Source organism: Lasiosphaeria miniovina (assembly GCF_030549165.1).
Source record: "Lasiosphaeria miniovina strain SMH2392-1A chromosome Unknown B0T26scaffold_7, whole genome shotgun sequence".
NCBI classification, from domain to species: Eukaryota; Fungi; Ascomycota; class Sordariomycetes; order Sordariales; family Lasiosphaeriaceae; genus Lasiosphaeria; species Lasiosphaeria miniovina.
Window position 1 is genome coordinate 3,445,909 of NW_026848226.1, and position 26,322 is coordinate 3,472,230.

General features: G+C 52.7%; 14 protein-coding genes across 14 annotated transcripts; 3 read left to right on the forward strand and 11 right to left on the reverse strand.

Moving 5' to 3' along the window:
• Positions 1-384: 384 nt before the first annotated feature.
• Positions 385-1,413, reverse strand: B0T26DRAFT_478944 (uncharacterized protein). Its single transcript, XM_060435250.1, has 3 exons — positions 855-1,413; positions 707-807; positions 385-638 (listed from the first exon to the last, which is right to left on the reverse strand). Exons 1-3 carry the CDS (start codon positions 1,303-1,305, stop codon positions 561-563), a joined length of 630 nt encoding a protein of 209 aa, XP_060291989.1. The 5' UTR covers positions 1,306-1,413; the 3' UTR covers positions 385-560.
• A 61-nt stretch (positions 1,414-1,474) lies between these two features.
• Positions 1,475-2,114, forward strand: B0T26DRAFT_728495 (uncharacterized protein). Its single transcript, XM_060442901.1, has one exon. It carries the CDS (start codon positions 1,554-1,556, stop codon positions 1,812-1,814), a length of 261 nt encoding a protein of 86 aa, XP_060291990.1. The 5' UTR covers positions 1,475-1,553; the 3' UTR covers positions 1,815-2,114.
• Positions 2,115-2,355: 241 nt separating this feature from the next.
• Positions 2,356-3,628, reverse strand: B0T26DRAFT_728496 (uncharacterized protein). Its single transcript, XM_060442902.1, has 3 exons — positions 3,151-3,628; positions 3,040-3,096; positions 2,356-2,987 (listed from the first exon to the last, which is right to left on the reverse strand). The coding sequence occupies exons 1-3, from the start codon at positions 3,506-3,508 to the stop codon at positions 2,773-2,775; spliced, it is 630 nt and encodes a 209-aa protein (XP_060291991.1). The 5' UTR covers positions 3,509-3,628; the 3' UTR covers positions 2,356-2,772.
• An 899-nt stretch (positions 3,629-4,527) lies between these two features.
• On the reverse strand, positions 4,528-5,450 carry B0T26DRAFT_478975 (uncharacterized protein). The gene has a single exon (XM_060435251.1). The coding sequence runs from the start codon at positions 5,314-5,316 to the stop codon at positions 4,690-4,692; it is 627 nt and encodes a 208-aa protein (XP_060291992.1). The 5' UTR covers positions 5,317-5,450; the 3' UTR covers positions 4,528-4,689.
• A 74-nt stretch (positions 5,451-5,524) lies between these two features.
• Positions 5,525-7,279, reverse strand: B0T26DRAFT_756329 (uncharacterized protein; the record flags this gene model as incomplete). The annotated part of the gene is made up of 5 exons (XM_060446079.1): positions 5,525-5,922; positions 6,046-6,201; positions 6,334-6,564; positions 6,720-6,846; positions 6,977-7,279. The coding sequence occupies 5 exons, from the start codon at positions 7,277-7,279 to the stop codon at positions 5,525-5,527; spliced, it is 1,215 nt and encodes a 404-aa protein (XP_060291993.1).
• An 865-nt stretch (positions 7,280-8,144) lies between these two features.
• On the reverse strand, positions 8,145-9,007 carry B0T26DRAFT_680509 (uncharacterized protein; the record flags this gene model as incomplete). Its single annotated transcript, XM_060440496.1, has 4 exons — positions 8,145-8,370; positions 8,605-8,617; positions 8,890-8,928; positions 8,977-9,007. The coding sequence occupies 4 exons, from the start codon at positions 9,005-9,007 to the stop codon at positions 8,145-8,147; spliced, it is 309 nt and encodes a 102-aa protein (XP_060291994.1).
• A 1,960-nt stretch (positions 9,008-10,967) lies between these two features.
• B0T26DRAFT_655765 (ankyrin repeat-containing domain protein) lies at positions 10,968-11,917 on the reverse strand (the record flags this gene model as incomplete). Its single annotated transcript, XM_060438650.1, has 2 exons — positions 10,968-11,212; positions 11,476-11,917. The coding sequence occupies 2 exons, from the start codon at positions 11,915-11,917 to the stop codon at positions 10,968-10,970; spliced, it is 687 nt and encodes a 228-aa protein (XP_060291995.1).
• Positions 11,593-12,271, forward strand: B0T26DRAFT_728508 (uncharacterized protein). The gene has a single exon (XM_060442903.1). The coding sequence runs from the start codon at positions 11,952-11,954 to the stop codon at positions 12,105-12,107; it is 156 nt and encodes a 51-aa protein (XP_060291996.1). The 5' UTR covers positions 11,593-11,951; the 3' UTR covers positions 12,108-12,271.
• A 119-nt stretch (positions 12,272-12,390) lies between these two features.
• On the reverse strand, positions 12,391-14,207 carry B0T26DRAFT_479052 (uncharacterized protein). The gene is made up of 4 exons (XM_060435253.1): positions 14,013-14,207; positions 13,483-13,955; positions 13,378-13,427; positions 12,391-13,173 (listed from the first exon to the last, which is right to left on the reverse strand). Exons 1-4 carry the CDS (start codon positions 14,016-14,018, stop codon positions 12,533-12,535), a joined length of 1,170 nt encoding a protein of 389 aa, XP_060291997.1. The 5' UTR covers positions 14,019-14,207; the 3' UTR covers positions 12,391-12,532.
• B0T26DRAFT_479051 (uncharacterized protein) lies at positions 14,208-14,886 on the reverse strand. Its single transcript, XM_060435252.1, has 2 exons — positions 14,505-14,886; positions 14,208-14,435 (listed from the first exon to the last, which is right to left on the reverse strand). Exons 1-2 carry the CDS (start codon positions 14,773-14,775, stop codon positions 14,398-14,400), a joined length of 309 nt encoding a protein of 102 aa, XP_060291998.1. The 5' UTR covers positions 14,776-14,886; the 3' UTR covers positions 14,208-14,397.
• A 722-nt stretch (positions 14,887-15,608) lies between these two features.
• On the reverse strand, positions 15,609-16,851 carry B0T26DRAFT_479121 (uncharacterized protein). Its single transcript, XM_060435254.1, has 3 exons — positions 16,744-16,851; positions 16,182-16,574; positions 15,609-16,101 (listed from the first exon to the last, which is right to left on the reverse strand). The coding sequence occupies exons 2-3, from the start codon at positions 16,544-16,546 to the stop codon at positions 15,783-15,785; spliced, it is 684 nt and encodes a 227-aa protein (XP_060291999.1). The 5' UTR covers positions 16,547-16,574; positions 16,744-16,851; the 3' UTR covers positions 15,609-15,782.
• A 1,791-nt stretch (positions 16,852-18,642) lies between these two features.
• Positions 18,643-19,504, forward strand: B0T26DRAFT_680513 (uncharacterized protein; the record flags this gene model as incomplete). The annotated part of the gene is made up of 2 exons (XM_060440497.1): positions 18,643-18,682; positions 18,840-19,504. The coding sequence occupies 2 exons, from the start codon at positions 18,643-18,645 to the stop codon at positions 19,502-19,504; spliced, it is 705 nt and encodes a 234-aa protein (XP_060292000.1).
• A 165-nt stretch (positions 19,505-19,669) lies between these two features.
• Positions 19,670-22,549, reverse strand: B0T26DRAFT_479180 (uncharacterized protein). Its single transcript, XM_060435255.1, has 4 exons — positions 22,321-22,549; positions 21,861-22,251; positions 20,019-21,800; positions 19,670-19,960 (listed from the first exon to the last, which is right to left on the reverse strand). The coding sequence occupies exons 1-4, from the start codon at positions 22,455-22,457 to the stop codon at positions 19,877-19,879; spliced, it is 2,394 nt and encodes a 797-aa protein (XP_060292001.1). The 5' UTR covers positions 22,458-22,549; the 3' UTR covers positions 19,670-19,876.
• Positions 22,550-23,458: 909 nt separating this feature from the next.
• On the reverse strand, positions 23,459-25,802 carry B0T26DRAFT_744010 (glycosyl hydrolase family 61-domain-containing protein; the record flags this gene model as incomplete). The annotated part of the gene is made up of 5 exons (XM_060444345.1): positions 23,459-23,698; positions 23,804-24,160; positions 24,230-24,413; positions 24,467-24,547; positions 25,765-25,802. 5 exons carry the CDS (start codon positions 25,800-25,802, stop codon positions 23,459-23,461), a joined length of 900 nt encoding a protein of 299 aa, XP_060292002.1.
• Positions 25,803-26,322: the final 520 nt, after the last annotated feature.

Sequence of the window (26,322 nt, forward strand, 5' to 3'; positions counted from 1 at the left end):
CCCCCTCGGAAGGTATCATTAGGTCTCCGATAGCCGGTCCTGTTACTACTGATTCCATATTCAAGTGTCGAGTGGGTGAGGTGATTTTCCTTGAGGCAGGAGAGCAGGTGCTCCTTAGAGAGGAGGCGTGCCCTCGTGATATTTATATATGCGGCATTATACATCGCACGACTTTGTTAGGAGGCACCGGAAAAGGAGATTCCGAGTAACTACGAGGTTTTTATTCTACAACGGCAAATATTTGAATCCGTGGAAACGTGCCTTTTCATCATCAAGATCCAGATAGTCCAAAAAGAAGATTGCCGCTCCAATGTCGCCAGAGCCTGCAAGTGTCCTTGAGTTGACGTCGTTCTCGCTGAGCGTTTGCGTCTGGCGGCTTGGAGGCTGCGGCGCGGGTGGCGCGGGTGGTGGAGGTCCACCAGGGGTAGCGATGAGCTCTGTCGAGCGCCTCGGCGCCAGTGCGACCCTGAAAGCCAAACCTACCCCACCCCGTAGGAGTCTATCCTTACACCCAGCGACCTCCACGTCCATGTCTAGGTGCGCAAGCTTATGTAGTCCAATCACACGGCATACCTCCTGATAGCTAAGGAGGTAGACAAGTCAGTCAGGGGCCGATATGGTGAGGTTAAGAAAGTTACCTATGACCTCTAAGCCAAGCTAAGAGCACGGTTGGGTAGAGAGCGAAAGGGCTCCCTGGGATTTTGACCTTGCCCTCTGATATTTCACCAACGAGAATGTTAACGAAAAATCCGACGAACTCCGACCGGTCCTCAAGTCGCGAGACCTCCGTTAAACGGATGTTCGTCTCTAGAACACATTAGCAAGTCCTTTATAATGGGTGAGTGTCATCTTACCGGCAAAAAAACGGTAAAACACCAAACAATCCTCTTGCAAAATGGGCCAAAGGCCATTCACAATTTGATTCAAGAGACGACATGCATGCATCTTATTCCGTTCCGCCTTTTCTTTCCTGGGATCACCCGTCTTCGAGTATCTCCGGTCCTGGGCAGTTCTAAGCATCAGAGAACACATCTCAATGTACCAGAGCCCCCATGCGGCCGCCCCGTCTGTTGGTATCTCGGCACGGAGTATATCTTCTAGGATCTCGCCCTTGTCTTGTTCTATCTGGTTGTGGCGGTAGTTGATGAGGTTCTGAACGAAACAGGTCTCTGGTTCCATCGCAATGCCGCCGCCGTTGTCGCCGCTCTTCTCGACGAAATTCCTAAGCCATTTGTTGAAGCGTTTTGCGATACGCTCGGCGCGTGACCGGATGTTATTGGTCTTGTCTTCGTGCTGGCCGACCATCGTTTCGTTTCGTTTGGCTTGGGCACACTGTCGCTGGCGTCCGTGCACGATGTTGACCGCGTCACATTCGGTACCCAACTCGTTGGGATTATTCACGTGACTTTGGCACATCTGTAGTTGCTGGTGCGTTCAGCGTTGTGAGCGGAGTTGTAAGCGGGGTTATGAGCGGGGTTGCATTGAAGGCCCGGGCGCCTCTACCATCGGGCGCCATCATCCTAGAGCCGTCTGGTGAAAACAAGGGCACAACCATGAAACCCCAGGCTATGAAATACCTAGCTATGGTACTGTGCAGAAAGTGCACGCTTATCAAACTAATTCATCCAACTTTTACGCTGGCGAGCTGGTGGACGTGTGGGGCTGTCGCCACACTTGTATACCATTCACTTGTCGGAAACGGTTTTCTGTCTTTCTGCGCGGAGTTAGTAGTATGTATGCACATATGTCCCGCAATCCTGGTGGGGTGGGTTGCAATATGTGACATCTCGTCGTCGGGGAGGGCCAGGGTATAACAGGAGAGCTTTAGATCCCGGGATCCCCATTCCAAGATAATACGGCCGACGGATCCTCCCCTCCATCGAGTTTTTGTTCCCCAAGATGGCCGCTCCTTCGCCTTCCCCCCCCGAAAACCTTACCAGAGTCTTCTTCTCCCGGTCGAGAACCCAAGTTGTTCGAGTTCGCAGTAAATGAACGAGATGCCTTCGTCTTATGCCCCGAGCGTCTCATCAGTGAGCCCCATACGTCCTAGGCAACGGAAGCTGAGTGGGGGTCAGACGTCATGGTGGGAATTGAACTGTACATGAAGAGTTGGTCACTGTAAAGAGAATGTGTTGTTTCTGGTAAAGTGTTGGCGCACATATTAATTGGCTTGCTGGCGAGCGCTGCTATGAGGTGAGCGCTGCTATGAGGTGAGCCCTACCGCCCCGGGATGGGTGCGCAGGGTCGTTTCATGAATATTTCCTTGCCTGCCAGCACGTACGCGAGCGACGTTTCCCTTTCCGGCGATGTGCCCCACGGTCGGATTGTCAAGCACCCCGAAGGCTGAGGAAGAGAAAGAAGCAAACCCCCGGTTTACTCGCCACCTGACGTCCGCTTTAACGTTGCTGGGAGACACCCCGAACCACATTGCCGAGTGGTTTTGTTTCCAACTCGGGGAAAGCAGTTAATTATAACTGGTCCCCCTCGATCGCGTCAGAAGTGGTTCAAAGCAATACGCCTTCTGCGAGGGACGCGGGTCCGTCGGATAGTATGCTATTGGGCTTAGAAAACATTTCGAAGACTGGGGGAGGTGTAGTTTTTTATCCCTTGTAGAAGGACTCCATTCATGATAACAGTAGATTGACCCTTCCCTCCTTGCAGATCATGGCAGGATTATGACTTGCCCATAGGGCGATACAATATGGCATGGTGCCGCCTTCCCAATACTTATTTCCCATCCAGCTGGCCCCCCACTTCTCCGTGGGCCCCTCTTTAGGAATTGTACAGATCCATACCTTCAGAGGCGAGGCCTTCGTTAGAGGTTATTGGCTGAGACTCAGGGCCAGAGTCGGGAGGTGGGATGACAGGGGTTGGTGAGCTTGGGATAGCGGACACTGAGATTTCCCGCGCTTCATTCATCATACCAGCCTCCCACAGCCGATTGATTTGTCGACTTGCCGTGGGGCGTAAATTACCCTTATATGCTGCTTTTCAAGTTATAAGCATGTAGTTAGGGAATAATAAAGTAGAATGACTCACCAAAGACTTTCCTTAGGAGATCATCGCAATCATCCTGCCAGAGATATAGAGTAACTTCTTTGGATACTATTAGTTCAGTACTATAGAGCGAGGAAGAAATATAAACCATACCAAATATGAACTCTTTCGCCCAGCCTGGGTTTGAAAGGTGACGCTGGCAGTCTAACCAGTAAGGGTCCAACTCTGGCGCCCCGTTAAGCCACTTCAGGGCAGCATCCCGAATCTCATCAAAGATAAAAAGTCTTTCAAGTTCTGTACGGCGGAGGAATTTTGCCGCTCGTACCATTCCGGCCACGGTCAGACTAGACTTTTGAAGATGCATTATTCCCTCCATTCCATACCTACTCCGCGCAATCAGATTAATGATCTCCGTTGCGCCATGGTTAGAAGGCGTAGCCATTCGACTCTTCACGTCATTTAGAAGCTCTCGGGCACGCAAGGCCCGCTGTATTGATCGCTGGTCGGGCATGGCGAAGAAGATGATACATCTATCAGGCTTCCCTCTAAGGCAGTGGTGCGGTGCGCAACGACCAGGGGGGGGTACTCAGAATGTAGAGGAAAGCGGTCGAGGAAAGCGGGGGAGGAAAGCGGGGGGGGGGGGGCGGGGAAAAAGCCAGGGGATAGCGCTTCACCCGGGTGTCAGTAAAAGTACGCTAATGCATGCACCTATTCCTCCACCGGGGTCTCGACTATGGATCGTTACCATGTGCGGCCTCGATGCTGGCAAAGGGACAGGGGCGTGGGTCGGATCCACTTTTAATTACAACTTTCAAGCCTCTGCTCTGTTGAAGCCTCAATCATAAAGACTATTGTACAGCCTGGAGTCGGACATGCTAGACCAGAGTACATTGCGGGTGGTCTCCCCAGCCTTGGAGTTACCGGTACATAGAATCAAGAGAGGCATTGCCTAGGAAGTGCAGCGCAGTCCAACGGACGATATTCAACAACACTGCCTCGCCATATAAGAAGCGGCAGGCCACAACCTCCCTCACAGACAGCCACGCCCCCAGGGTATATGACCTTCCTCGACGCAATTGGTACTCAAGTGCCTAAGTACCCAAGTGCCCAACTTTCTAAGGGTGGCAAAGCCCCAAATAAACCCATTTCCGCTCCCTCTCCTCGATGCTATTACCAGGAGAGGTAGTGCCGATGATGGGGCGCGGCGGCTGCGGCGGCGAGATATTCCACCACGGCGGTGAGACTAGACAGCTTCGGTATCAAGCCGTAAGTATACGCGGCTTCGACCTAGGTGGTAACCGCCAGACGGTTCAGGAGAAATTGCGACAGGAGCGTCACCCACAGCGGGGACATGTTGCCAAACCGTGAGCCATCATCATGCTCACTAGGCTTAGGATGCGCGTTGATGAGATGGTGGGACCAGCAAAGTGCGGCGTAGCGCAGAAACAGGCGCTGCGTATCTAGAGACGCGCAGTTCAATGCGAGCTCAGTGAGATCCATGGCCTGTTCTGGTGTTGCGAGTAGAGTGTTGCTGGCTGCTTCGACCTGCATGATATCAGATGCGTCATTGACGTGGATGTCGGACAGCGGTTAGGCTGGGATGTCGAAGACAAGGTGCGAGATACAAATCTCGGCGAGCTGCATGTGGATGTCTTCGGGTCTCATGGAGAAGATATCTAGGTGACGGCGGGCCTATGTCTCCGGTGGAGAGGGGGAGGCAGCATAGCGGCGACGCTTGTGTACCGCTACACGTGCCGAGACAGGGCTTGAGCCAAAATCGCGAATCGGTACGTTCGCCCACGGTATACGGACATTAATTAGGCCCCTAGTTCGATCAGGGTCCAACAGTTCCAACTCGCCTGGGCTCACGTCAGGGGGTAATGATTCGAACGGCAGGCTACGAAGCGGCTGGACGTTACTGCGTCTATCAGCACAGCGTGATAGCATGAAGTCGTGAAACGTGACGTGGATGAAGGACACGGTATTTAATCCCTTACGGAACTCCACCAGCGATCCTGTGATGACAGCGATGCAGCTGGGGTAGTTGGAGAGATGGCTGTGCGCCGTCGTCGGCTGGCCGGGGTTAATTGCCAACATGACCTCAAACACGTCCACGTTTAGCGGGATAGCGGAGAAGGCGATACAGTGGGTAACTTTTTGAGAGATTTCATAGGCCTCTTCGCCATTCTCGAATATCGCTTGGAGGATCCTGCCGTACAAGCCATTGAAGCTCTCCAGATAGATAAGATCCTTTAGAAGGTTGAGCCGGCAGTCAAAAGTCATCTCGAGCATCCAGAGAAGATTGATGAGCAATCTCATCCAGAGGAAAGGCCCTCAGCTCGCAAACTGAGCTTCACGAAGACGTCTTCACCTGTCAGTATCAATAGGCTGTCTGTCGTTCTAATCTGATAGCCGAAGAAGCCCTCGGAGACATTTTCCCGATCTCTAGTCGGAGCACCGCGGCGATGTCGTCCCGAGTCAGTGTTGCATCCAGTGCGAGAGTAGGACTTGCTCCATCGTATAGAGTTCACTGGTAGGGCATCTCGACGCTGGGGCGCCCCAAGAGGACGGCACGGTAGTCGTGCTCAATGCAGATGCTGCGGAGCTCTTCCAGGAACCGGGCTGGCTCGCTGCACTCGTCGATGCCGTCAAACACAAGGAAACTCGGATGCTGCCGTAGCAGAATGTCGATTGCCAACCGGATATCCCTTCGCGATGGCGTGTATTGCCCGCTGCCGCTGTCAGTCTCGATGAGAGCGAGTGCATCAAGCGAGATGCGGCTACGTCGGTGGCTGTGGATTAGCTGCTCGGCGATGGCTCGGAGTGCCTCGTCACTAGAATTGGTTCTCGACTTTTTCTGCTGGTCGAAGTGAAAGTAAGCCACAGTTGGGGCATCACCGGATGGCAAGACTGTTTGGGCGAGGTCTTCGGATGGTTAGAGAAAGACATGTCTTTCCAAATCCAGGCTTGGCTGCAAATAGTGAGCGATTGCACACATGTCCATGATTACTTGTTAAGAACCGACAAGAAATTGTAGCGCCCACATACCCTTCAGGAACAAGACTCGCTGGAGCCATCGATTAGCGTCGGATGTCGTAGGCATTACGTGGCTCTGAACAAAGTCCATTGTTTTTAGCCTTTGATACTCGGGACGTTGCAAAAACCACAGCCCAGTTCCCTCGTGAACCCGGTCCTTGATGTCTTCTAAGGTAGTGGCGTAATCGATGCTTCTGATCCATCTTTTAACGTCGCTAAATTTCAGTGCTGTAATTACTCCGTTAGGTGGAATCATAAAATATCTGGGAGGTAATTAGGTCCAACAGAATAAGAGCTTACCATCAGATCGACGTTGCCCTAACTCGTCTCTATGCTGAGATTTTTCCTCCGAGTCTTGAATATAGTGCCGAAAGTCGCCATGCAGCTGGTCCAAGAGGGCGTGTTCGTGAATGGCAGCTTCTCTTTCGAACCAGTCCTTCTGCATGGTGAGCCTCTCTTTGAGCTGTGAGAATCTTGCCTCAAAAGGTCGGAGCATGAGCTCGGTACCCATGAGGGCACGTTCTAGCCTGCCTTGAGAGTGATAAGTCAGCTAGGTGAGACTTGAGACACAAAAGAGAGGGCGAATGGCACCTTTGTTTTGTCGCGAGAACAAAAAGTATATGTGAATCGAAAATTGGGTCAGGTCGGAGTAGTCTAGATCAAACCCAGTGCTTGACTCAGCCGACCACGGTCTTTGATGGACGGGTTCAACCGACACGTCTGGAACCATTGCTGGTATTGCGGCAGGAAGAATGACAATTCCTCAAACATTTCGCTAACGCGCTCGAGGAAGTGGATAAAGTTGCTGCCAACCTGAGTTGCGAGTGAATAGGTACCTTAGTCATTACCTGCCATCGGGACGATCAGGAGGTCAAAGGAGCCAGCCTACCTTGAAGACAAACCAGATTGTTCCCCAGAACATGGCTGTTCATTCGGGCTTTACCTGCAGCAGGACGCCAATGACGTCAAAGAAGGGGGCAAAGGCCTCGGAGAAGGATGCAATTTTCTTGGCGCATCTCGTGAGCCTAGTGCGGGAAGCCGAAAAGTTGTACACATCTGCCTGCAAATCCTTGATCATGTCTCGGTGGTCCTTGAACCTGCGGAAATGCCGCTGGTCTTCCTCGGTCAGGGCATGTTGGGCTGTCTGGATGGCGGCGTCGAAGAGCTGCTCGCTTGTGGTTGCCTCATTGCCTAACCATTGATTCTGGGAGATTGGTTTTTCCTGACCGGCGGCAGTTGGGTCCATGTTTGATGGTGCGCAGTGACGGTGATCCCTCTTATATCTACGAATACGGTCATGTTACTAGCGTAAGGTAAGTTAGGTAAGAAAATCTTGCTCAGCCAGTGTGCCGTAGATCGGCGTCTGAAAGGATTTGGTTTTGTTTCTGGCTTCGTTTTCACCCCGCTGTGTTTTCACCCCGCAGTGCAAACAGATATCTGCCGCATGTTGTCATCTCAAGGCACCAGCAGCGCCACGGCGGGGCTTAGCTTGCTGCAAAGCCGAAGCCCGTAGCCAACCAGAATCCCCTGTTATCTTCGACAACCATTAATTGAAGTACCTGGTACGTTTTGTGTTGACATGCTGCGTAGGGTGTCACGAACAAAGCTCTTAAATAGTTAGGTTCGAGAACAACTATTAGACAATAGAAATCTCAAGGTCTAGAGTCTGTCTCTGATAATTACGGAAAATAAAGTTTTGTATTCTTACCGGTGGGGGGGCAAGTTGGGCAGCACCAGCCGCATGCCGCATGCCGCATGCCGCACTGCAGCATGATGGACTCGATACCCCCCAACGACACGGCCAAGTCGGTCAGCCGCCACTGCAGTCAGCGCCTGCGTGCCGCTCCACTGCCTCTCAACGGCGTCCGTCGTGAACATTGGATGTCCAGCTTGTCGAGGTGCGATTGCGACATGCGGTGTTGGAGCGTTTAATTAGATCTGCGCCTGTAGGAACTCGGCGGAATTCCCTTCAGTGGCTTGCGATGATCGTCTAGCAGCGCTTTCGGGAGAATATGGCCTCTGGTCGAAAGTGGAGCCTCGAAATCGGATGTTAGCCAAGGTGCCAAGATCGGATCGACGACCAGCTGAGGTGCAGGGCCGGCCGAACCCGATCAGACATTTGAAGGTGGAGCCGTCGCCCTAGACTCGGACCGGAGCTGCAGGCGGTTTTGGATAGCGTACGTCCGCTCCGCCGCAACCTTGTAGACAAACAGCGAGGATAGCAAGAGAAAAACGGCCCAAAAGGACAATATCATCACCACGCCGACCCAGAGCGCCACCGACGACAAGGCTTCGTCGTTTCGGGTGGGATGTACTTGGTCGGCCGCGATGGCCAACCTGGAAGCCGTTCAGGATAATGGATGCGATACCAATCACGAACACGATGGGGACAACCTTATATAAGGTGGCTGGTCTGCACTCTCTGATCTAACAGAGGGCTTTCTTTTTTTTCTTTTTCCTAGCGTTTTGGAAATCTTCACTCCTTTTTACCATGACCTAAGCCTCCTAGCCTTATGCACGAGCCTGTGCCTTTCTTCGATATATTAACTACCTGACATCACCTTTCCATACCTTTGAGGCTCGCCTACGGCTCGTCTTGTGTTTGTTTTGGTGGTTTTGTGAGAGGCAGAGCTTCCACCGTTTTACCACTTCAACGGCGTTCCTAGAGTTTGAACAGCTACGACCGAATGCTAAATAAGATGGGCTATTCTCTGGAGAGTATTACTTCTGAAGCTAGTTTGTAACTAGCTATGTGAATAGTAGTTATCGGATGAGAATACGGAGCTCCAGCGGTAAATAGATGAAAATGCCAAACAATGTTGTACACTACAGCTATATGGGGAGTTTCCTGCGCACCAACACTATCGTCGTCTTCCATGACAAACTGTGCATTAACTAAGAGGGGTTCGGAAAGCGCAGCAAGGAAAACTTCATCACGATCACTTGTAAAGGCAGGCTGGGAGCTGTCGGCCATGTTGTCGTTCTCCTGAGCCGAGTTGCGATGCAATGCAAGGAGCCTTGGACAGAGGATATGTACATTACCCAAAGTCCTCTTCTTAAAATTCAACCAGCCGGCTTGAGACACTCCTGAGATCTCCCGGGGAATTTCAACTCGGCCAGTAATTACCACAGTCCCTGGATTAAGTCCAGCTCAATATCCCCCATCCATACCAGATCGGCGCATTTAGTCCGCTTCATACCTGTATCTTATTAAGAAACTGCTTTAGAATGAAGACTGCCCCCAGAGTTCATAAGGTCTCTGGGCATGTCCGTGGCAAGCTGAAAAGCCCGATTCGGTGATGGAGAGGGCTGGGCAGTACCTTTAGGTAGTCTTATGCACGCACGCCAAATAAAGAAATTAGGGAGCTGAGGTCCAAATGCAGGACATAACTAGTCTCAGTAGCTGCGTTGAGGATGCAGGTTAGCTAGAAGCTCGACTATCGAGGAGCCGGGAACTGTGCCGGCGTCTGCGTTGCTCGCGATATTGAGACGATCTCAGCCTTCCGCCACTGCCACCTCCAAATGAGAGAAGAACACCCCCAGTTCTGTAGATATAGGAAGAAGCGCGACCAAGCAGGGTTCTAATCAAAAGGGCGACGCATGGGACACATGTCAGCCGGCAATCTGGAGTCACAGAGGCTCTCAAAATAAACGAAAGAAAAGGAAAATAAAGAAAGAAAGAGTCTAGTCTTTCTTCTAATATTTTGGGAAATAGTTGAGGAAGCAGGGTTTTATTGTATCGTTGTTTAAACACAAACCGAAAGAAAGGGGCAAAAAATAGGTATAGAGCACTAGGGATCCACTAGCCATCACCAACCCAACTACTAAATAGCCTAGCCGATACAATGATTATCGAGAAGACTCGGAGGCAGAAAATGGCAGAATCTAGGAGCGAAAACCAGGGAGCCACAAGTCTCCCAACAAGATTTTATAAGGGCATAGCTGGGCAGAGTCTGGCTACTCCGGATAGTTATTCAGGTCGCAAGAGTATTTTAGGCGGGTTAATACTCGCAGCCGGCTAGGTATCGAATTAAGTCAGCTTACCAGGAGATGAAGGACGTCCAAAACACCGTAAAGTGATAGAGTGAAATTGGAGTTTATGAAGAAACTGTCCGCCCAGACCCTTCTTACGGCAAGCTGTGGATTAGAAAGAGAGATCAAAGCAATAGACGAATGTGCCTCAGGTTATTGTTCTCGAGTGTGTCGGGATGCTCCTTACCTTACGCAGCACCTTCTTAACTATAGGTAGTTCTTACCCATGTGTTGTTGGGCCTTTCTGAGCTCGAACTAAGACCAGGCCGTCGGTGACCAAGTGTTTGCAAGTATAACGAGACATACGTTTAGTTCGATCAATCGGAACTTTGCCCACTTATTTACCTAGATGTTGTACGACAAGTAAATGAAGACATAATTGGCGCAGTTTTACGCCATATCCAGCGCGGGTTCATACCGATATATTTACTCGCCCTCTCCGTGATTCCCCTACCTTTCAAGCGCAAGTAAAAATTATTTACTCTGTTTTTCCTATACCGCGGCAAATGCCGACATTCATTTTCGTATGTAATTAAGCAGTAATGAGTATAAGTTATTTCACTTTTGCAATAACTAGATCCAACTATGAAAGTCCTTATTTGAGTAGAGCCTCCTCGAGTAGACGAAGCAAAATATGTGTCACCGCACAGTCAACTGTTATGAGGCAAGGCTGCAATGTAGTCGCTGTATTCGTAGAATCTAAAGCTAAAGAAGGAAAAAAGGAAAGAAGCTTCCAAGGCCCGGGCAAGGGCGCGGGGGAAGTAGGTTGTGTTGTGGGTCGCGTGGTTGTGGTGTGCACAGACCACCGCTTAAATCCAGTGTGGCCAGGTGGGGCCAGGGCGGGACCCACCAATCCAGCCAGTTGTCTGCACTTGCCGTGACAATATGTAAGATTTGAACCACTACTTTGCTAACTTGAGCAGCTTGATGACGGCCTCGTGCCTACCCCGGACGGCCCACGATAGCGGCGTCCAGCCATTTTTATCCCCCGTATTAATATCAACCTCATCCGTTCCGAGTAAGAGTTTGACGACGGCCTTGTACCCATTCCCGGCGGCCCACGATAGCGGCGTCCGGCCATTATTATCTCTCGTATTAATATCAACCCCATCCGTTTCGAGTAAGATGTAAGAGAAGGCAGGTACGCCTGATCAAGGTGGTCACAATAGGAGCAACAAGCAGGGCGAGCAATGACTGGTATTGGCGTAAGACTTCAACCTGGCCTGAGCTAAAGAGGTGTGCGAAGGCCATGGTCTATATACACGTGAAAGGGGTTACGAGTCATCCTTGCGTGGCCAGGGTGGTAGTGGCGATAGTGCGTGGCCCTGTTAGCGGTGGCGATAGTGGCGATGGTGGCGAGGGTGGCCCTGGTGGCGGTGGCCATGGTGGTTACGAGGGTGGTTTCCTTACATAAGAGCTTGACGACGGTCTCGTTCCCCACCCTGGCGGCCAACAACAGCGGTGTCCGGCTATTGTAATTATCTCTCGTATCAATATCAACCTTATCCGTTTCGAGTAAGAGCTTGACGACGGCCTCGTGCCCACCTCTAGCGGCCCATGATAGCGGCGTTCGGCTAAGGTGGTCCTTCGTATTAATATCAACCTCATCCGTTTCGAGTAAGAGCTTGACAACGGCCTCGTGCCCATCCCCAGCGGCCCACGATAGCGGCGTTCGGCTAAGGTTGTCCTTCGTATTAATATCAACCTCTTCCGTTTCGAGTAAGAGCTTGACGGCAGCCTCATTCCCCATCTTAGCGGCCCGCAATAGCGGCGTCCGGCCCTCCTTATCTCTCTCATCCGTTCCGGTATCAGGTGGGTTTGGCTTGCTCGCAGCCAAGGTCGGTTTAGACATGTGCCAAACATAAGTGTTACGAATCTCTGCGTAAATGCGTGAAGGTGGGGCACTCCCTGTTTGGTGTGGACCAATCAGAGGTGTCCCAGGGTCCCGACCACTTGGGCCGGGGACACGGGACAGCCCCGGAGGACCGGCGTCCCGGACGCGGGACCACGGGACAGTGGGACCATTGTTATTGGTCCAGTAGATAGATATATACAACAACCGTGCCTACGGTTCTAGATAGCTCTTGCTTGATCTCGCAAGCAAGCAATACACATTCACTGCACTCATACACTTTGAGTGGCATTCTGTCACGCGCATTCACAGGGCAACGGAAATGAAGCATTTGATGCAGGGAGGTAAGGCTTGAATTGTCTGAAAAGGTCTAATCTTTTGTTTCCTTTGGCAGGGCCAAAAGTCTCTTTTTTATAGTTATGAATAGTGGCAAAAGCTGGTGGCGAAGAATCACATAGCAGCTTCTAGATCTTTCTTCCTCACTAATCCCAATATTGTGACACATTCCAATTTGACTGTATTACCCGTGCGATAGGAGCTTGCCCTTTGTTCTATCTTCATAATTACCAACCCCAGCATCCTGTGGAGCCCGTGCTCCCTTACAGACAGACGACCCTAACAGTCGAGTGGTTTGTAATAATAAGCCTTAGGCACGAATGGCTTTAATTTGGAGTCCAATTCCGGATCTGGTGCAGGGTCTCTGAGTCCTGCCCATAATTCTCGGGGGCTTTCTGATGCCTCTTCTTCGGCATCTAGGACCGAGTCTGGTTCTGAATAAGTGTCACGCACGGATTTGTCGACGCCAGCTGGGTTTCCACCGCCACTGGTGTCGGCTGTCGAAGAGGCCGGAATGTCTAGTACGTTGTCAACGACGTCTTCCGAATTTGAGTCGTTGAAGTCGGATCGTGAAACGCATGCATCCACGACGTGGCTGCCCGGGCCATCAACTTCCAGCTCAGTGTCGCCAAGAAGACGGTTCAGGAAGTATAGTGCTAGGGCCTTTAAGTGCTGCGCAACACACTTTTCGACTGAACTCAGGTTTGTGTGGCGGCTGGGTTTCTCAAGCGTACCCTCTGCAAATCGTACCATCTTGGTCGAGGAGTCCGGGGCAGTGTCCGCGGCTTTCGAGTTTCGTGGTCTGTCGTCTTGGCCGAGTGAAGTAGGTTCCAAGTGGGTTTTGGCGCAGATGGGGCAGATGTCTCGGGGCTGGGGTGTTGTGAAGCAGCAAATCGTGGCCAAAATCTTTGCATCCGACACTTTCGGGTGATTAGTTTGAGCGTGCTTGACGAAGTCATCTTCCACCTCTGCTCTGGACAAGGTTGAGGTCGACGCAGTGTAGCAGATTGAGCACCTCCATTTATACCCGTTATGCAGGCTCTCAAGCCAGCTCGGCGTGTGCACTGTGTGCATATGGCGAGCCCAGCTCTCGCGGGAGGCAAAGAACTAGAGCTCAGACATACATGTATCCAAAACGCAGACGAATGGCAGTATGTCTTTGTCGACGTGGCGTCTAGATGAGGTAGTTAGTACACAATCTGCCTCGTCTGCGGAAATTGTCAGTTTACTTCCAACTGTCGTGCTCCAGCTCCGATTCCGGGATCCTTTGCTTGCAAATTGGACACTCGCCACTCTTGACACCATCCACAACTTCAGCCCGCGGTGGGCGAGGGTAGTCACCGTGCCCAGCCTCAGAGGGGGAAATGGGTGCTTTCCACGTTGCTGTTCCCATGGAAAAAGATCCTCCATCGCCCACCACGTCGTGAAAGCGGTGGTGGTTGATCGTTAGGAGGCCTGATGACTGGACTTCTTGTGTTCGGTCATTGAGTGCACTTATTTTGATATCCGTATGGGCCTGCCTTCTGCGTTCTTGTTCCATGTCAGCTGTTGGACCAATTGGCGAAGTCTCGACGGTCATTGCCGGTGGCTCCCTTTTTTCTTCACGCTCTTGTGTTTCTTTTTCCCGCGCATAACGAATCATGTAGTGCCTGAAGACACACGACCTCACGATGGCCGAGAACAAGCCCTGTGTCCGTAGTTGCTGTCCTGATTTAGTCTCCTCGTCGGATAAACCCAGCACCTTCTTCAGGATGCTTGCCATCATATACCGGTACTTTTCAATTCTTCCTGTCCCGTCACCTTCCTTTCCTTCACCAGATTTTTGAGCACCATGGTACTCCGGAACTGGCTCCTGGTGTCTGCCAATTCCGGCGGCTCCATCAGATGGAATGATTCAAACCGCCCAAGAACGACTTCCGAGACATGAGGCTAAGCTGCCAATCTCATCCAAGCCTGAATCATCGATGCCGTGCTTGCGGCTTTGCTTCTTGGCAAAAGTGACAATCCGTCTTGACAAGCTGGCTTGGATAGATTCGAGCAGGGCGTGTGCAATCTTGCCGAGACGCTTCAGACAGCCGTCAACGCCGTAGAGCAGATGCTCCACCTCCGCAACATGAGTTTTATCATTCTTGTTCAAGGCGAGCTCAAGCGCTGAGGTTGCACGAGAGAAAACGGTTAGCTGCTACACACGCATATGTATGAGTCCCAGATGGGTAGCGGCAAAGCCGGTACGTGATTCCAGAATAAATACCTGTTAGATTCTCTCTCAACACGTCCAGTAGTGCCAATACCATTTCGCGGATGTATCTATTCTCCTCGGAACGCAGCTGCATATCTAGGCTGATTTTTCTCGCAAAAACATTGAGTTTGTTCGTCCATGACCGAAAGCGCCGTTCTTCTATTTCAAGCTTAGTTTCGAGCTCAGCATCTTGAGTCTTGTAGCAGCACGACTCGAGCAGGTTGAGGCAGGTGATGCCGATGGATTTGATGTCCATCTTTGTTTCCACAGATGCATCGGTCATGGCCGCAGCCTATCTGGCGTATATGAGGGATGATGGGATGTCTACTTTGTTGATGCCGCTAGGTATGGAGTTTAGGTGCCCGACGAGGCCTTTTATGCGGATGGGGAATCCATCATGGAATGGAAGTCAAGGCACATGGACTCCGCAGGAATAAATCCCATTGAGGGGTAATAGCCAATCAGACAGTTCTCTGTCAAGCGAATTAGATTTTGTACATTGATATGCAGTACTTAATCGATTGGCTATAATCCCGAGTGCCTCGAGGTACCACGCGAACGAACGTTTAGGGGCTGCGGTGGCACCAGCCCCTGAAAGTTCGCTGGGTTGGTTCTTTAGGGCTTAGCAGTGCCGAATACCTTCTTAGTTAGAATCGTACTATAACTGCCGTACCTTTGGGTATTCTTAGCTCGACTTTACACTAGAAATAATTAGATATAAACTATTTGCTAAGGCTTTGAAGTATCGAGCTAACGAACTTCCAGGGGCTGGGGCGCACATCCCAGCTTGTCCAATTGCGTAGGGCTGAGACCGTTTGGTGACTTGTTTCAACTTTGACGAACCTAAACCTGACCTCATCGACTCGGATATAGGCAACCATTGTCTCGCATTGCACTCTTTTGGGCAGCACTTCTTCTCACTCGCAGAACCTGGCCCTCGCATAACTTAAAATTGTATTAACGAGCCTGACCGGTCCTCAATACCTATTTAAGTAGAATCATTCGAAGCTCTTGACAAATGTTCTCCTCCGGATCATCAGTGCCGGATTTCGCCCCTTCCCAGAACGTCCAAGGCTGAAGGTAGTCGAGAGATTGAATGCGAACCAACATGGCCTGAAAGATCTTCCGCATGCCGGCACTAGTTTGTAGCGGCTGAAGTGAAATGTTTGGTCGTCGCTGCATTCTTCTGGCAAAGTCCAGTACGTTGGCTGCAATGCCTGCCGCGATGGGCGTGGCAAAGGATGAGCCGGATATAAGGCTGTGTTTCCACTCGCCGGAAGCCTTGCAACTCTACGGTATGTCTTTCCCCAGCGTTGCGAACTGAAAATCGCGACTTGCCTCTCCGCCTTTGCCGTGAGACGCGCGCTGACTGAAGCCGGCCTCGGAACCGAGGCCGTCGGTCGCATGAACGGCTATGATCCCCGGCTTCTGAGCTAGCCACGCGAGGGCCACATTCCCACCACCGTTTCCGGACGCAGCGAAGGTGATCACATGAAGGCCGAGTTCCTCGGCAGCATCTAGCTCTATCGATACTATTGTCCGCACCATTAAGGCCGATAGATAGAGAGATGATGTCGACCTTCCACTCGGTAACTGCCCAATATATGGCCTAATAGTTATAGTCAGTGCGTCAGTCGAGGGAGGCTGTCCTTACAATTATCACGTTCGCTTGGGATAACGTGGACTCACATCAGCGATTTGATATGATTCGTTAGCAGGAATTTTAGTTGAGTGGCAGACTTTGGCAATGTAGAGCTCGGCTTTAGGGGCACTTTGTGCAGTAGCCACGCTGCCTTGGTACCATGCCCGACTTGGTCAGTACAATCATCAATAGCCCCAGCACAAAAATTGCGGCGGTCTTTTATCTTGGCGTCGATGCCGTATGTGACGTTGCGGGTACGAGTAGTGAGCTTCATATTCTGAATATCCCTCACGGAAGGCAGGTTGATTTCGCTGTCGATGATGGCAATCTTAACATGGGGTTGGTTCAGCGGCTTGGACTGTGACATAGTCCGTTGAGACCGGCAGATATAATGGTGCAGATACGAGTCCATTTTATCGAAGAAATCGTCTGCCTTGGCCCTGTCGTTGCCTTACATTAGCAAGAAACAGAAGAAGGGCGGAGAGATAGCAGAAAAAAAAGGAGTAAAAAGGAAACAAAAAATGAAATAATACGAGACTAAGACAGGGGAAAAGCGGAAGCAGAGTACGGAGCGGAGAGCCTGAGGAAACGTGAAAGAGAAGTACAAACCGATCTGCATTCTGAGTACATTAGACTTCACGGGAATCGAATAAATGCACTTCCTCGGATGATGGCGATAGCGCTGTTTCGAGGTGGTTCGTAGTAGAAGATGTGTCTCGATATTGATTCAGGGGAACGACGATGTTTGTGCGCACATAGTTTTGAAGATCGCGACTTCCGGCCGCTACGTTGAGGCAGGCCTCAATAATAGTCCGGAACGGCCCTGCATCTACCCCCATCTCGCCTACATGCCTCAACAGCCACAGCTGGGACTCTGTGACGTCTCCACATAGGCTGTCTGGAAACCGAAGGACCTCCCACGTGTAGATTTCGACGAGGAGGTGAGCGAAGCCCAAGAAGTGAAACAACAAGTCCTCCTGGTCGCTCCTGGTTTGGTCGTCATTGCTCGTTTACCGTAACTGCAACTTCCAGGATATGTACGGGTTCGCGATATCGCATACTTCCCCAGTGGCGGGATCCCTGAGAAAGAAAATGCCGCTTTCCTTTTCAGCAGCTTTAGCAGCGTGCCATTGCAGATATCTCCACTCATCTCGCCCGAGATGAAGAAGTCCCAAACTTAGGTTCCACAAGAGCTGCTCTCTCAGGCGAGGGGAGCACTTTTTGGAGGAAACCTGGACACTCTTGCGGGTTGGTTTGAGGAGATCTCGTAGCGACACGACAGGCCTGGCCTTGCTATGGGCTCTCCCCGGCGGGCGGGTTGGCGTTCGTAATCGGACGCTGCCTTTGCGTATCGCCTGGGAAGGTCGCTCTCGTTGGCCATCCTCGGCCGCCGCGTCCCGCTCCACGAAAATGTCGAGGCTCGTGTTGTTATTTTGGGCATCCCTGATGAAATGGCACCCAGGCTCCTCGCGCGATTCCAAGTTGCTACGTCTCGAATTTAGCACGCGAGCGACCATGTCAAGCCACGGGACGCTACAAAAGTCTGGGGCCCGACCTGTTCAGTGTGCATTCGCTGGGTACCCAGCCCCATTCATGCGAATGATATGAGAAATAGACGTTGAACGATAGGTTGCCGCCGCGGGCATCCGGGGCAGGCAGTCTAAGCCTCGCTAGGTGAGACTGCTGGCAGAAGCACTCCGAAACCTGTCGCTCCAACCCATTATGCAGACTCCGAATCCATTCTTCCTTGTCTTCGCTGGGCAATGCGTCAAGGTCGACGCCGCTCTCGTCGTCGCAGTCTTGTAAGTTGATGGCCTTGTCGTCATCAACGGCCTTCGAGTGAAGGCTACTGAGGAGGTCAAGGTCGCGTTTGAGGTCCTCTTTGGTGAGTTTGCCGCGCTTGATGGCATTCGTGATTCTTTGCGCTTCGTTTGTGATCTATAATATCACGCCTTCGCCATCATCATTCGTAGGCTCCTACAGATTGATCCCGCCCAGTTGTGTATCGACGAAAGCAAATGTTGCATCGGTTTTGGCCCGAAGGACTAGATGTGGTCCCGGCATGTAGAGGTTCTGGTAGAAATTATTCAGAGCCTCAGACAGCAAACGGCCAGCGTTTTGGAGTCTCTGCATCGTGTCGTTGAGGTCCACCCCAGCTTCGCGGAGGCTAGAATTGGAGCGGGGAACTCGAGAAGAGAGATCTCGGTGGACGAGGCCGCCGTGGGCGAGAGACCGGACTGGTCCGGGGACCTCATGCATATGCCGGCATGTCGCGCATTAGTCGGAGTCCACAGGCCTTTTGTGCTGGGATAATGGACATAAATGCCGTGCCATACAAGTCGGGCGAACAAAATGGCGCGGCGCTCGCTGTATTCCGCCACAGATTGGACGAGCATTTTCCGGTGTTGTGATTGGAAGGATTTTCGATGCTCGTCAGCCATTTTTTCCGGCAAGGCTGCCATCGACGGGCGCTTCTAGCAAGCCCAGAGGGATATATTATACTCTACGATGTGCCCTTCATCTCTCAACAGTGAGACATTTCTCAACAGTGAGAAGTAGTCAAACCAAAGCCAGTATCGCCGCCCCTTCATGTGTTTCGGCTAGCCCCTTGTCTCTCTCTGCCCATGACAATATGGGGCTCAAGGATCTGGAATACTACTACCCCGGGACGTGAAGGCTTGCCCAGGACTACAAGCTCGGAACAGTGGTCGAAGGCATCAGGACCATGGTACGCATCAACGCAGGCGAAGAGCCCGAAATCGAGGATAGCGACATCCACGAGTTCGACGAAAACTTGGAGGCGGCGCTCGGCCAAGTGACGAATGCGGAGGCGGCCGTCACGGCCAAGGCGGCGGGCGCTGACGCCGGGGGCGAGGCGAAAATTGAGCGGGAGCGCGACGATATGGACTCGTACAAGGGGCTCGTCAAGACGACCCAGTATGACAAAGCCGACAAAGTCTTCTATCAAGCGGCCGTGGATAAGTCGCCGAAGATGCAGACGCATTTCGCCAATTCCTCGGACCCGGTGTACATGATCACGGGTCGAAAGGTATTGACCAATAACTCATCGTACGAGTTTAACCGGAACAAGAAGACGGGCGGCGTCGTGGGGGTTTTCATGAACCTGTCCTCGGTCCTGTCGTTGGGCGGGAAGGCTAGTGGGTCCAAGGGTGCAACCATCTCCCAGAAGGCCGACGGTGTGACCGGCGAACATCTCCTGGCGGTTCGGATCACGAAACTGCGCTACTGGCCTAAGGTTCTAGGAATTATGGGCGCAAAATTGCTGACGAGCGAGCTGATGATGGCCGGTGACCTAGCCGATGCGGACAAGGAGGCCATAGAATACGTGGTAGAGATTGTCGACGAGTGAACCTCGGTCACCTTTGCTTACCATCTCTACCTCCTTGAATCATTTTTAGCTTAGGAATGGAAGACGTTATATGCTATCGAGGTGACCCGAGAGCTGTATATCCGATATCTCACTACTCGTTTATAGAAAGGAAGACTGAATCGTACTGCTTAGTCTACCTAAAAAAAAACCTTTGATTCGAATGTATCCGCATGCTTTTTTCCCTCAAACCATTGATCCCCAAGCCGGACTCCATAAAATGCTCCCAGACAAACAACTCCACGCAATGCCCAAAGTTTACCAAACAGGTCCCAAAAGGTGTGGCATCCAACACATGACACGTCTAGCATGACACGGCTCTCCATTTAGAGATACCTTGTAAAAGAAAAAAACCTAAGATGGACGGCGACTCATCTCGTCGCTCGTGTAATTCGAGCCCGCGAGAAAAGCTTCCCAGAACGGCAACTCGTCTTGGTCCTAAACAGCGGCCTTGTCAGCAAACACGTTGCGTCATCATAAAAAGTACAGCACATACCTCGTCCACCGAAGCCTCCGACAAAGACGATCTCGACGTGGGGTTCGAATAAACATCCGGCGTGTTGGAATGTTTACCGGTAGACGGGGGAGCAACTCCGGCCGGCTGCGTCGCGAATGTGGTCAGCGGAGACGAGGTACGCAGAGATAAACCTTGGGTGTAGAGACGCACTGGAGAGAACAGGGCGCCTTCCGGCTTGACGCCCCGACGACAGATATCTACGATCCGCATAATCGAATCCGTCGTCCGCTCGAGTTTCTGCTCTGCAGTTCCAGCGCGAACAGAGTTGACAACTATGGCCAGGGCGATAATGTCCCAGAGGTCGGAACTAGGGGCGCCGACTGTGCCTAATAGCCGTACAACTGTGCGTTCCACCGCGTCGATCATCTTTGCGGCCGACCAGGGATATTGCGCATCAAGCCCCTCCGCTGGCGCCGCACCCTCGGCCTGGGCTGGAGGCCAGCTGTCTCGTGACACCGCCCGCGTCGTGGAATCTCGAGAGTTCTTCAAAAAGTAGCACACGCCAAATGCCGCCTCGATAATGTCTTGTCTAAAGATGAACCGAAACATCACCATGGCCTCTTCGTGGCCAGGGCGCGGCGTATCGAGTTCCTCGGCGTAAACAAGAACCATCATGGACGACTTCAAAAAACTTGACGAAATCTGCGGCGGGCAATTAGGAGCATTAAAAACGAAGGGACGATACAGAGCTATTAAGGACTGGCGGGCTTGCAGGCTGAGAAAGGTCTTGGTGATCCATTGCCTATGCTTTTCTTGTATGTCTAGCGAGGTAAACTGAGGGAAAAGGCAGTTGATGTCGTCGATTGCTCTTTCCAGGGCTGCGCCGGCATCCAAGATCTCAGCATAGTCTTGGACGGAATCCAGGCGGCTGACAACGCTCGCGGCGTTTATTCGACTCGGGAGCGTCCTTGCTGCATAGACCGGAAGCTGACGAGACGTATAGTGATCTAAGGGCTTTGTTTCTGGCAGTCTCTTGGCGTCATATGCGAGATCTTCATCGCCCAGGTTTGCCGGGGCCTTGCAGGAATATTCACCCTCCTTGGTCGCACACGGAAGGTCGCACGCTTGGGCGGCATAGAGGTCCGTCTCCAACACGGTATACCACAGCCTGCGTCGATACTCGGAGTGAAATGGGGTGATTGTGGGGTCCTCGGATGGATCTCTATGCAGACCCAGCGCCATTGCCATCCTGACGACGTACCCCAGTTGCATCCAGGAAGTTTGCTGACTCGGGGCAATCGTATATTGCGCGTGGAAGAGCAAGAGCTCTGTTTCGAGCGTCGTGATATCGACAAGCTGGTCGCCTTGGAGACCGTCCAGCCACTGACGAACGAGTGCACAAGCAGTTGGGATATGGACGCTTGTGAAGCGATTACGGCTAAGGCCTCTGGTGTCTGTCGCAAATCTTGCGCCGATACAAAGGACGCAGAGCAGCTGTGGAAGAAAGCCGTCGCGACATTCCCTTCCGCCCCAGAAGTTTTCGTACTCTCGCCAGAACGAGGGCATGTGGATAAAACGGCACAGTCCTTCAGTGACCTCGACGTACGACTCTCCAAGTCTGTCGCAAACAGCCCTCGGCGGCAGGATGTCGGCCATGCGCTTCTCGACTGGCATCGTCGACTGGGCGAAAACCGGAATGGCCTCGGTCAATTTCCGATGCTGCCCCTGCAGAGCCCGGTATGCGTCCTGCAGACCCAAAAACACCTCACGGCAGCGGTCCACGTCCGCCATGTTCCTCATAATATCGCTGGCCTCGCCGAACTGGGAATCGTGTCAGTGAATTACCAGAGTATGCAGATATGTTTTGGCACAATATCTTACGAGATGCAACATTGTCCTAGCCTTGCTCTGCCCCAGCATGCGGGCTCCCATTTCGCCCTTCAGCGACAAGCCCCGAATGGCTATCGGCGATGCTGCAACGCGACTGCCCGTGATCAGCTTCTCGAGCCGCTCCAGGCGGGCAGCAACCTCGTCCATGCCGACGGGACTTCTCGGGATTGCCAATTCGGCACCACCAGAGTAAGCCGAAAGACGAGATGCATCGGAAGTGGACGGGCCCGCGGCGTACTGGGGGCGCTTGGTAGCCCTTTCCGTCTCGCCGTCAGAGGCGTCCGAACCGCCTCCGGCATTGTTATCAGGGTATTTGCAGAACCTCCGTGCCTTTTGACACTGGGAACACTCCTTTTGACGATCACACTTGAGCTTGCGCTTTCTGCAGGTCAAAAGAGGTCAGCATGGTGGCAACAGGCTGGCGACGTGCCATGAGAGAATGTTTTCTCACCGGCACTCGAGGCACGACTTGACTGGTCGGGGCCGTTTCACACTCTTGGATCGTGGGATTCCGTCGAGAGCAGTCGTCGACAAAGGATTCGATGGTGTTCTCGGCTCCGAGCCCCCACTCTCCCGCAACCTGTCCATCTCTGCCTAGTGCCTGCTTCCTGCTGTGCTCCTTCCTTGCCCAGGTGATCCCGCGCTTGGGCGAGATTGCAATCGCGCGGTGTTGCCAAATCCAGCAGGCGCAACCATTCCAAGAACCGCCAATTAGGTTACCTCTTGTTCTTCAGCTCCGAGTCACAAATGGGGTCCATTTTTCGGAAAATCCATCAAAAATCGGAATATGGAAACCGAGCATGGAATCCAGCTGCATCCGTCCCACAGTTTGGACCTAGACCCGAGGAGCAGGTTGTTCTAAGTACCAAAGGTGCCAGCCAGGCGGCCCTGACGAAGCTTCTAACATTGTGCCACAGGCGACCGTGTGTTGGCCTCACGGCCGCGACAGAGGGCGCATCTATTTCAGCAACAAAAGGCCAATGGCCCTGCCTGCCCTGCCTGCCCTGCCCACTGCACATCGGACCGGCCAGACAATTGGAATTCACAGTCCGTGTCTCCGTATACTGCGTAGAAGTCTGGAAGCGAGCAAACCCGCCGGATTTCGCCAATTCTTGTGGTTACTCGGATTGAGAGATGTTGGTCCGCAGGGAAGGAAACATACCCCTGAACGACATGGGTATGGCGCACGGGTCGGTAGCCCTGAAGAGGCGCCAGGCTCAGAGCTGCCACAGTCAGAGCAGTTACTGTCAGAGCAGCTTTTTCGCTCAGCTCAGCCAGCGAAGCTCTCTTCATTCCTTTATTATTGCCCTTTTTGCTTCTGGCCCGAGAATAAATACCGCTGACAATTGCATTTGGTTGGTGCATCTCAAATCACTTCACAGAGCAGGTGTCCAATCGAGGGCCAGACGCAAGAGAGGAAGAAAACAATTCCGCCATTCTCCATTTCCCACACCTCTTAAGCTACGGAAACTGTCTGGCATCACTGCACTGCGAGCTTTCCAAGTTGTGTCCCAACCCGAAGCTGGCTATGCAAAGCGAGTCGGTTCCGCAATGAAAGCAAGCAAGTGCTGCACAAAACCTCGCTCCTTTTACGCACCGCGCGGGGCGTCTGTTCGTTTCGAGGCCTTCTTAACAAGCGTCTGCGCCGCCGCGTATTTCGCCGCGACCGTCGTGGCCGGCGAAGGGGCGGCGGCCACCACCTTGGCGGCCGGGCTTGTCGGTCTCAGAACCACGTTTTTGTTGGCCAGCCCTGCGACTCCGGACGCCGTGGCCTTGATCGGCCCTGCCTTGCTCTGCGCGACCGATAGGGCTCCCGAGTAGAGCGGCGGCTGCAAACACGCAGAGGTTTCACTGTCAGCCAGCCAGACCCAGTCCAGTCCAGTCTCGGAGACTTTGGGGGAGGACGCGACACGGAGGGAGAGAGAGAGGCTTACCCCAGGAATTTGGTACGATGTGAACTTGCTGAACAGGTCAAACTTGATGCCCGGGTTGTTTGCCGCGTAGAACTGCGTGGCGGGAATGCCGGCGGGATTTGCGGTGCCGCTGCCCGAAATGGCCAGGCTGAAGCAGAACGGATAGTTCTGTGCGCCGTTCGTCTGGCCAGCCGCGTGCAGTGCGATGATCTCGTGCCGCAGCACGTAGTTTCCCGGCGCAATGTCCGTGGGAATCCGCACGACCCAGCTGTTGTTGTTGTTAGTCAGCTGGCTAGCGCCAAAGGTGCCCGAGGCGGCGTCGACGAGCCCGACCTCGTCGATCTTGAAGAACTTCAGCTTGGTCTTGTCGACGTTTTGCTGGGTCCTCTCTGTCAGTGTTTTTGCTGCCGGTAAGCGCTGCGTTCTTGCCGCGGGAGAGACACTCACGCATGGCCCGTTGCAGTTGGCCAGGTAGTCGATGACCGGGCCTTTGTGGCTCGCTGGCCACGGCGTCCACTGAATCTCGATTGTATCTCCGGCGTTGACTGGGGCGGCTGCCCCGGCTGGAGTTGCTCCGAGATGGCAGACAATGTCGGGACTGGCGTACGCAGTTGGGCTGACGAACGTGTTTCTGACTTCATGCTTAGGAAATTTCTGTCCTACTGGGAAGTCGAGCTGGCTTACTGGAGGTCGTCTGGCGTGGACCATCCTACGACGGTTGGGGGAGGCCGTGACCACTGGTAGCTTGGATTATACCCTTGATAGCTTGAGTACGGAAGGGAGCATGTCAGTTCGTCTCTGACTTGCGCGGAGAGGACCACGTACAATGTTCCCGTCGGGAAGACCACTATGGCCGTGGCAATGCCATGGGCGCCAACCTGCACGGCCGCAAGCACGGCAACAAGGAGAGCGCATGGCAGTGATTTCAACAGCGCCATCGTGGTGATTATATGCTATGCCTACAGCGACAAGATGCGGAGTTGACTCTAGAAGGAAAATGTCCATAAAAACCACACCCTGTATCGGCTAGGTCTTTAAAGGGCATCGTCTTCCTCACTCGATCATACCAACCCCCCATCCACTACAATCCAGCCAGCCAGTTACTCTGCAAATGCAGAACCGCCAATTACAAAAACTTGCGCACAGGATGGATGCACAGACATTGAGTGCCTGCCACCCATCATCACCATCATCAACCCTCTCGCACTTTCTCGTCGTGGGCCTGCTCCCGCTCGCCGCGAAAACAAATTCCCACAAATAACCCGGCCAATAAAAGGCGGCTGTCCATATTGGCCCTCGATCCTGTGACTGCCCACCCGAGGCGAGCACATTCCACGGGGCTTCTACGCTTAGGATGCTGCCGGCTGCCCGGGGCTTCCACGACCAGGAAACGGGCTCCCCTCGGCAGATGCACAGGGAAGTACTAGTGTAAGAAGCGAGAGAATATGGGTATTGCAATATATAAAATCGGCCACGGTGTGTGTATCCGCACCGGCAGCAGGCAATGGACGAGCTGAGCTATGCTGTGTGTGCCCCACGGGGAAGAGAGGGAGCTGCTGTGATACTGTGGAGAAATGATGGTATGGTACATACATAATATGGGGGACGGCATTGGCACTCCGGCATTTTTTGATAAGGAATATTAGGTACATGTATGGGTTAAAGTCGGCCAATGGGACGCCACACCACGCCGCGAAAGCCGTTTTCCGTGGAGCCGGCGGCAATATACATAGGTACACACGTACGCAGCGGCCACGGTTGGCAGTTCTAGTAAAATATGACGTGACATTGTGAGGTACTTACGCTGGTGGCCACGCCATGCTAAATGTGAGAAAGGGAGTAAGGACTGTGCAAGGGATCCTTTCTCGTGTTTATCTCCCTTTCGAGATAGATCGTAGAATATCGCCGCTCTGCTGGGCCCATGGAAAAATACATGCGGCAACTCTCAGGACAAGCACAAGCAGGCGCGGCAGCTGTCAAACGTTAGAATAGAGTTAGTTGCCCGCCCGTGGCAAGACATGCCAAGCCGACTGTTCCTCAAGTAGGTGGGAGATCGATCGACCCGTCCGTCTCAAGTAACAAGTTCCACCACACACCACACACGCTCCGGCCGGCCACACACGTGTGCAGTCGCCACACTGCGCATTACGTTACCAAACCATGCCGCATTATGCGGGAGGATGCTAGGAGAGAGCCCCGGTGTTGCAACCACGGTTTGTTTGTCACAAAAGGGACTTTGCTAGATACGCATGCTTGGCAGCCCGTGGACGGGACTGCCAAGACCACCCATCTAGTCAACGACAGGTCTCCTCCACATATCACCAACCCTTTTACGGGTTTCACGGCCGTGCAAAGTTTCGGGCTGTTCACGAAAACCTAGGTAGGGACACGGAACAAGAAGAAATGGCTTCACTTTGTCTAATCCGCAGTTCCTGAATAAACCAACGGCTAAAAGTTAAAGAAAAAAGGGGGCGAGAACTCCTGCAGAACAGATAAGAACGAGAGCTTGTGCTGCTAGCTGCCATGTGATGAAAAGATCA

Coding starts and splice junctions, on each gene's coding strand:
- B0T26DRAFT_479052 (XM_060435253.1), bottom strand. Junction 13,428..13,482: donor CTGGAGCACGACAGTTGGAA/GTAAACTGACAA, acceptor TACCTCATCTAG/ACGCCACGTCGACAAAGACA. Junction 13,174..13,377: donor CGTCTGCGTTTTGGATACAT/GTATGTCTGAGC, acceptor ATCACCCGAAAG/TGTCGGATGCAAAGATTTTG.
- B0T26DRAFT_479051 (XM_060435252.1), bottom strand. CDS start 14,775: ATGACCGATGCATCTGTGGAAACAAAGATGGACATCAAATCCATCGGC. Junction 14,436..14,504: donor GTTGAGAGAGAATCTAACAG/GTATTTATTCTG, acceptor ATGCGTGTGTAG/CAGCTAACCGTTTTCTCTCG.
- B0T26DRAFT_479121 (XM_060435254.1), bottom strand. CDS start 16,546: ATGGACTCGTATCTGCACCATTATATCTGCCGGTCTCAACGGACTATG. Junction 16,102..16,181: donor AATCATATCAAATCGCTGAT/GTGAGTCCACGT, acceptor TATAACTATTAG/GCCATATATTGGGCAGTTAC.
- B0T26DRAFT_478975 (XM_060435251.1), bottom strand. CDS start 5,316: ATGAGATTGCTCATCAATCTTCTCTGGATGCTCGAGATGACTTTTGAC.
- B0T26DRAFT_479180 (XM_060435255.1), bottom strand. CDS start 22,457: ATGGACAGGTTGCGGGAGAGTGGGGGCTCGGAGCCGAGAACACCATCG. Junction 22,252..22,320: donor AAGTCGTGCCTCGAGTGCCG/GTGAGAAAACAT, acceptor TTTGACCTGCAG/AAAGCGCAAGCTCAAGTGTG. Junction 21,801..21,860: donor CTAGGACAATGTTGCATCTC/GTAAGATATTGT, acceptor CACGATTCCCAG/TTCGGCGAGGCCAGCGATAT.
- B0T26DRAFT_728495 (XM_060442901.1), top strand. CDS start 1,554: ATGAAACCCCAGGCTATGAAATACCTAGCTATGGTACTGTGCAGAAAG.
- B0T26DRAFT_478944 (XM_060435250.1), bottom strand. CDS start 1,305: ATGGTCGGCCAGCACGAAGACAAGACCAATAACATCCGGTCACGCGCC. Junction 808..854: donor GTTTTACCGTTTTTTTGCCG/GTAAGATGACAC, acceptor AATGTGTTCTAG/AGACGAACATCCGTTTAACG. Junction 639..706: donor GTGAAATATCAGAGGGCAAG/GTCAAAATCCCA, acceptor TAGAGGTCATAG/GTAACTTTCTTAACCTCACC.
- B0T26DRAFT_728496 (XM_060442902.1), bottom strand. CDS start 3,508: ATGCCCGACCAGCGATCAATACAGCGGGCCTTGCGTGCCCGAGAGCTT. Junction 3,097..3,150: donor GGCGAAAGAGTTCATATTTG/GTATGGTTTATA, acceptor TAGTATCCAAAG/AAGTTACTCTATATCTCTGG. Junction 2,988..3,039: donor TCTCCTAAGGAAAGTCTTTG/GTGAGTCATTCT, acceptor TAACTTGAAAAG/CAGCATATAAGGGTAATTTA.
- B0T26DRAFT_728508 (XM_060442903.1), top strand. CDS start 11,952: ATGCGTGAAGGTGGGGCACTCCCTGTTTGGTGTGGACCAATCAGAGGT.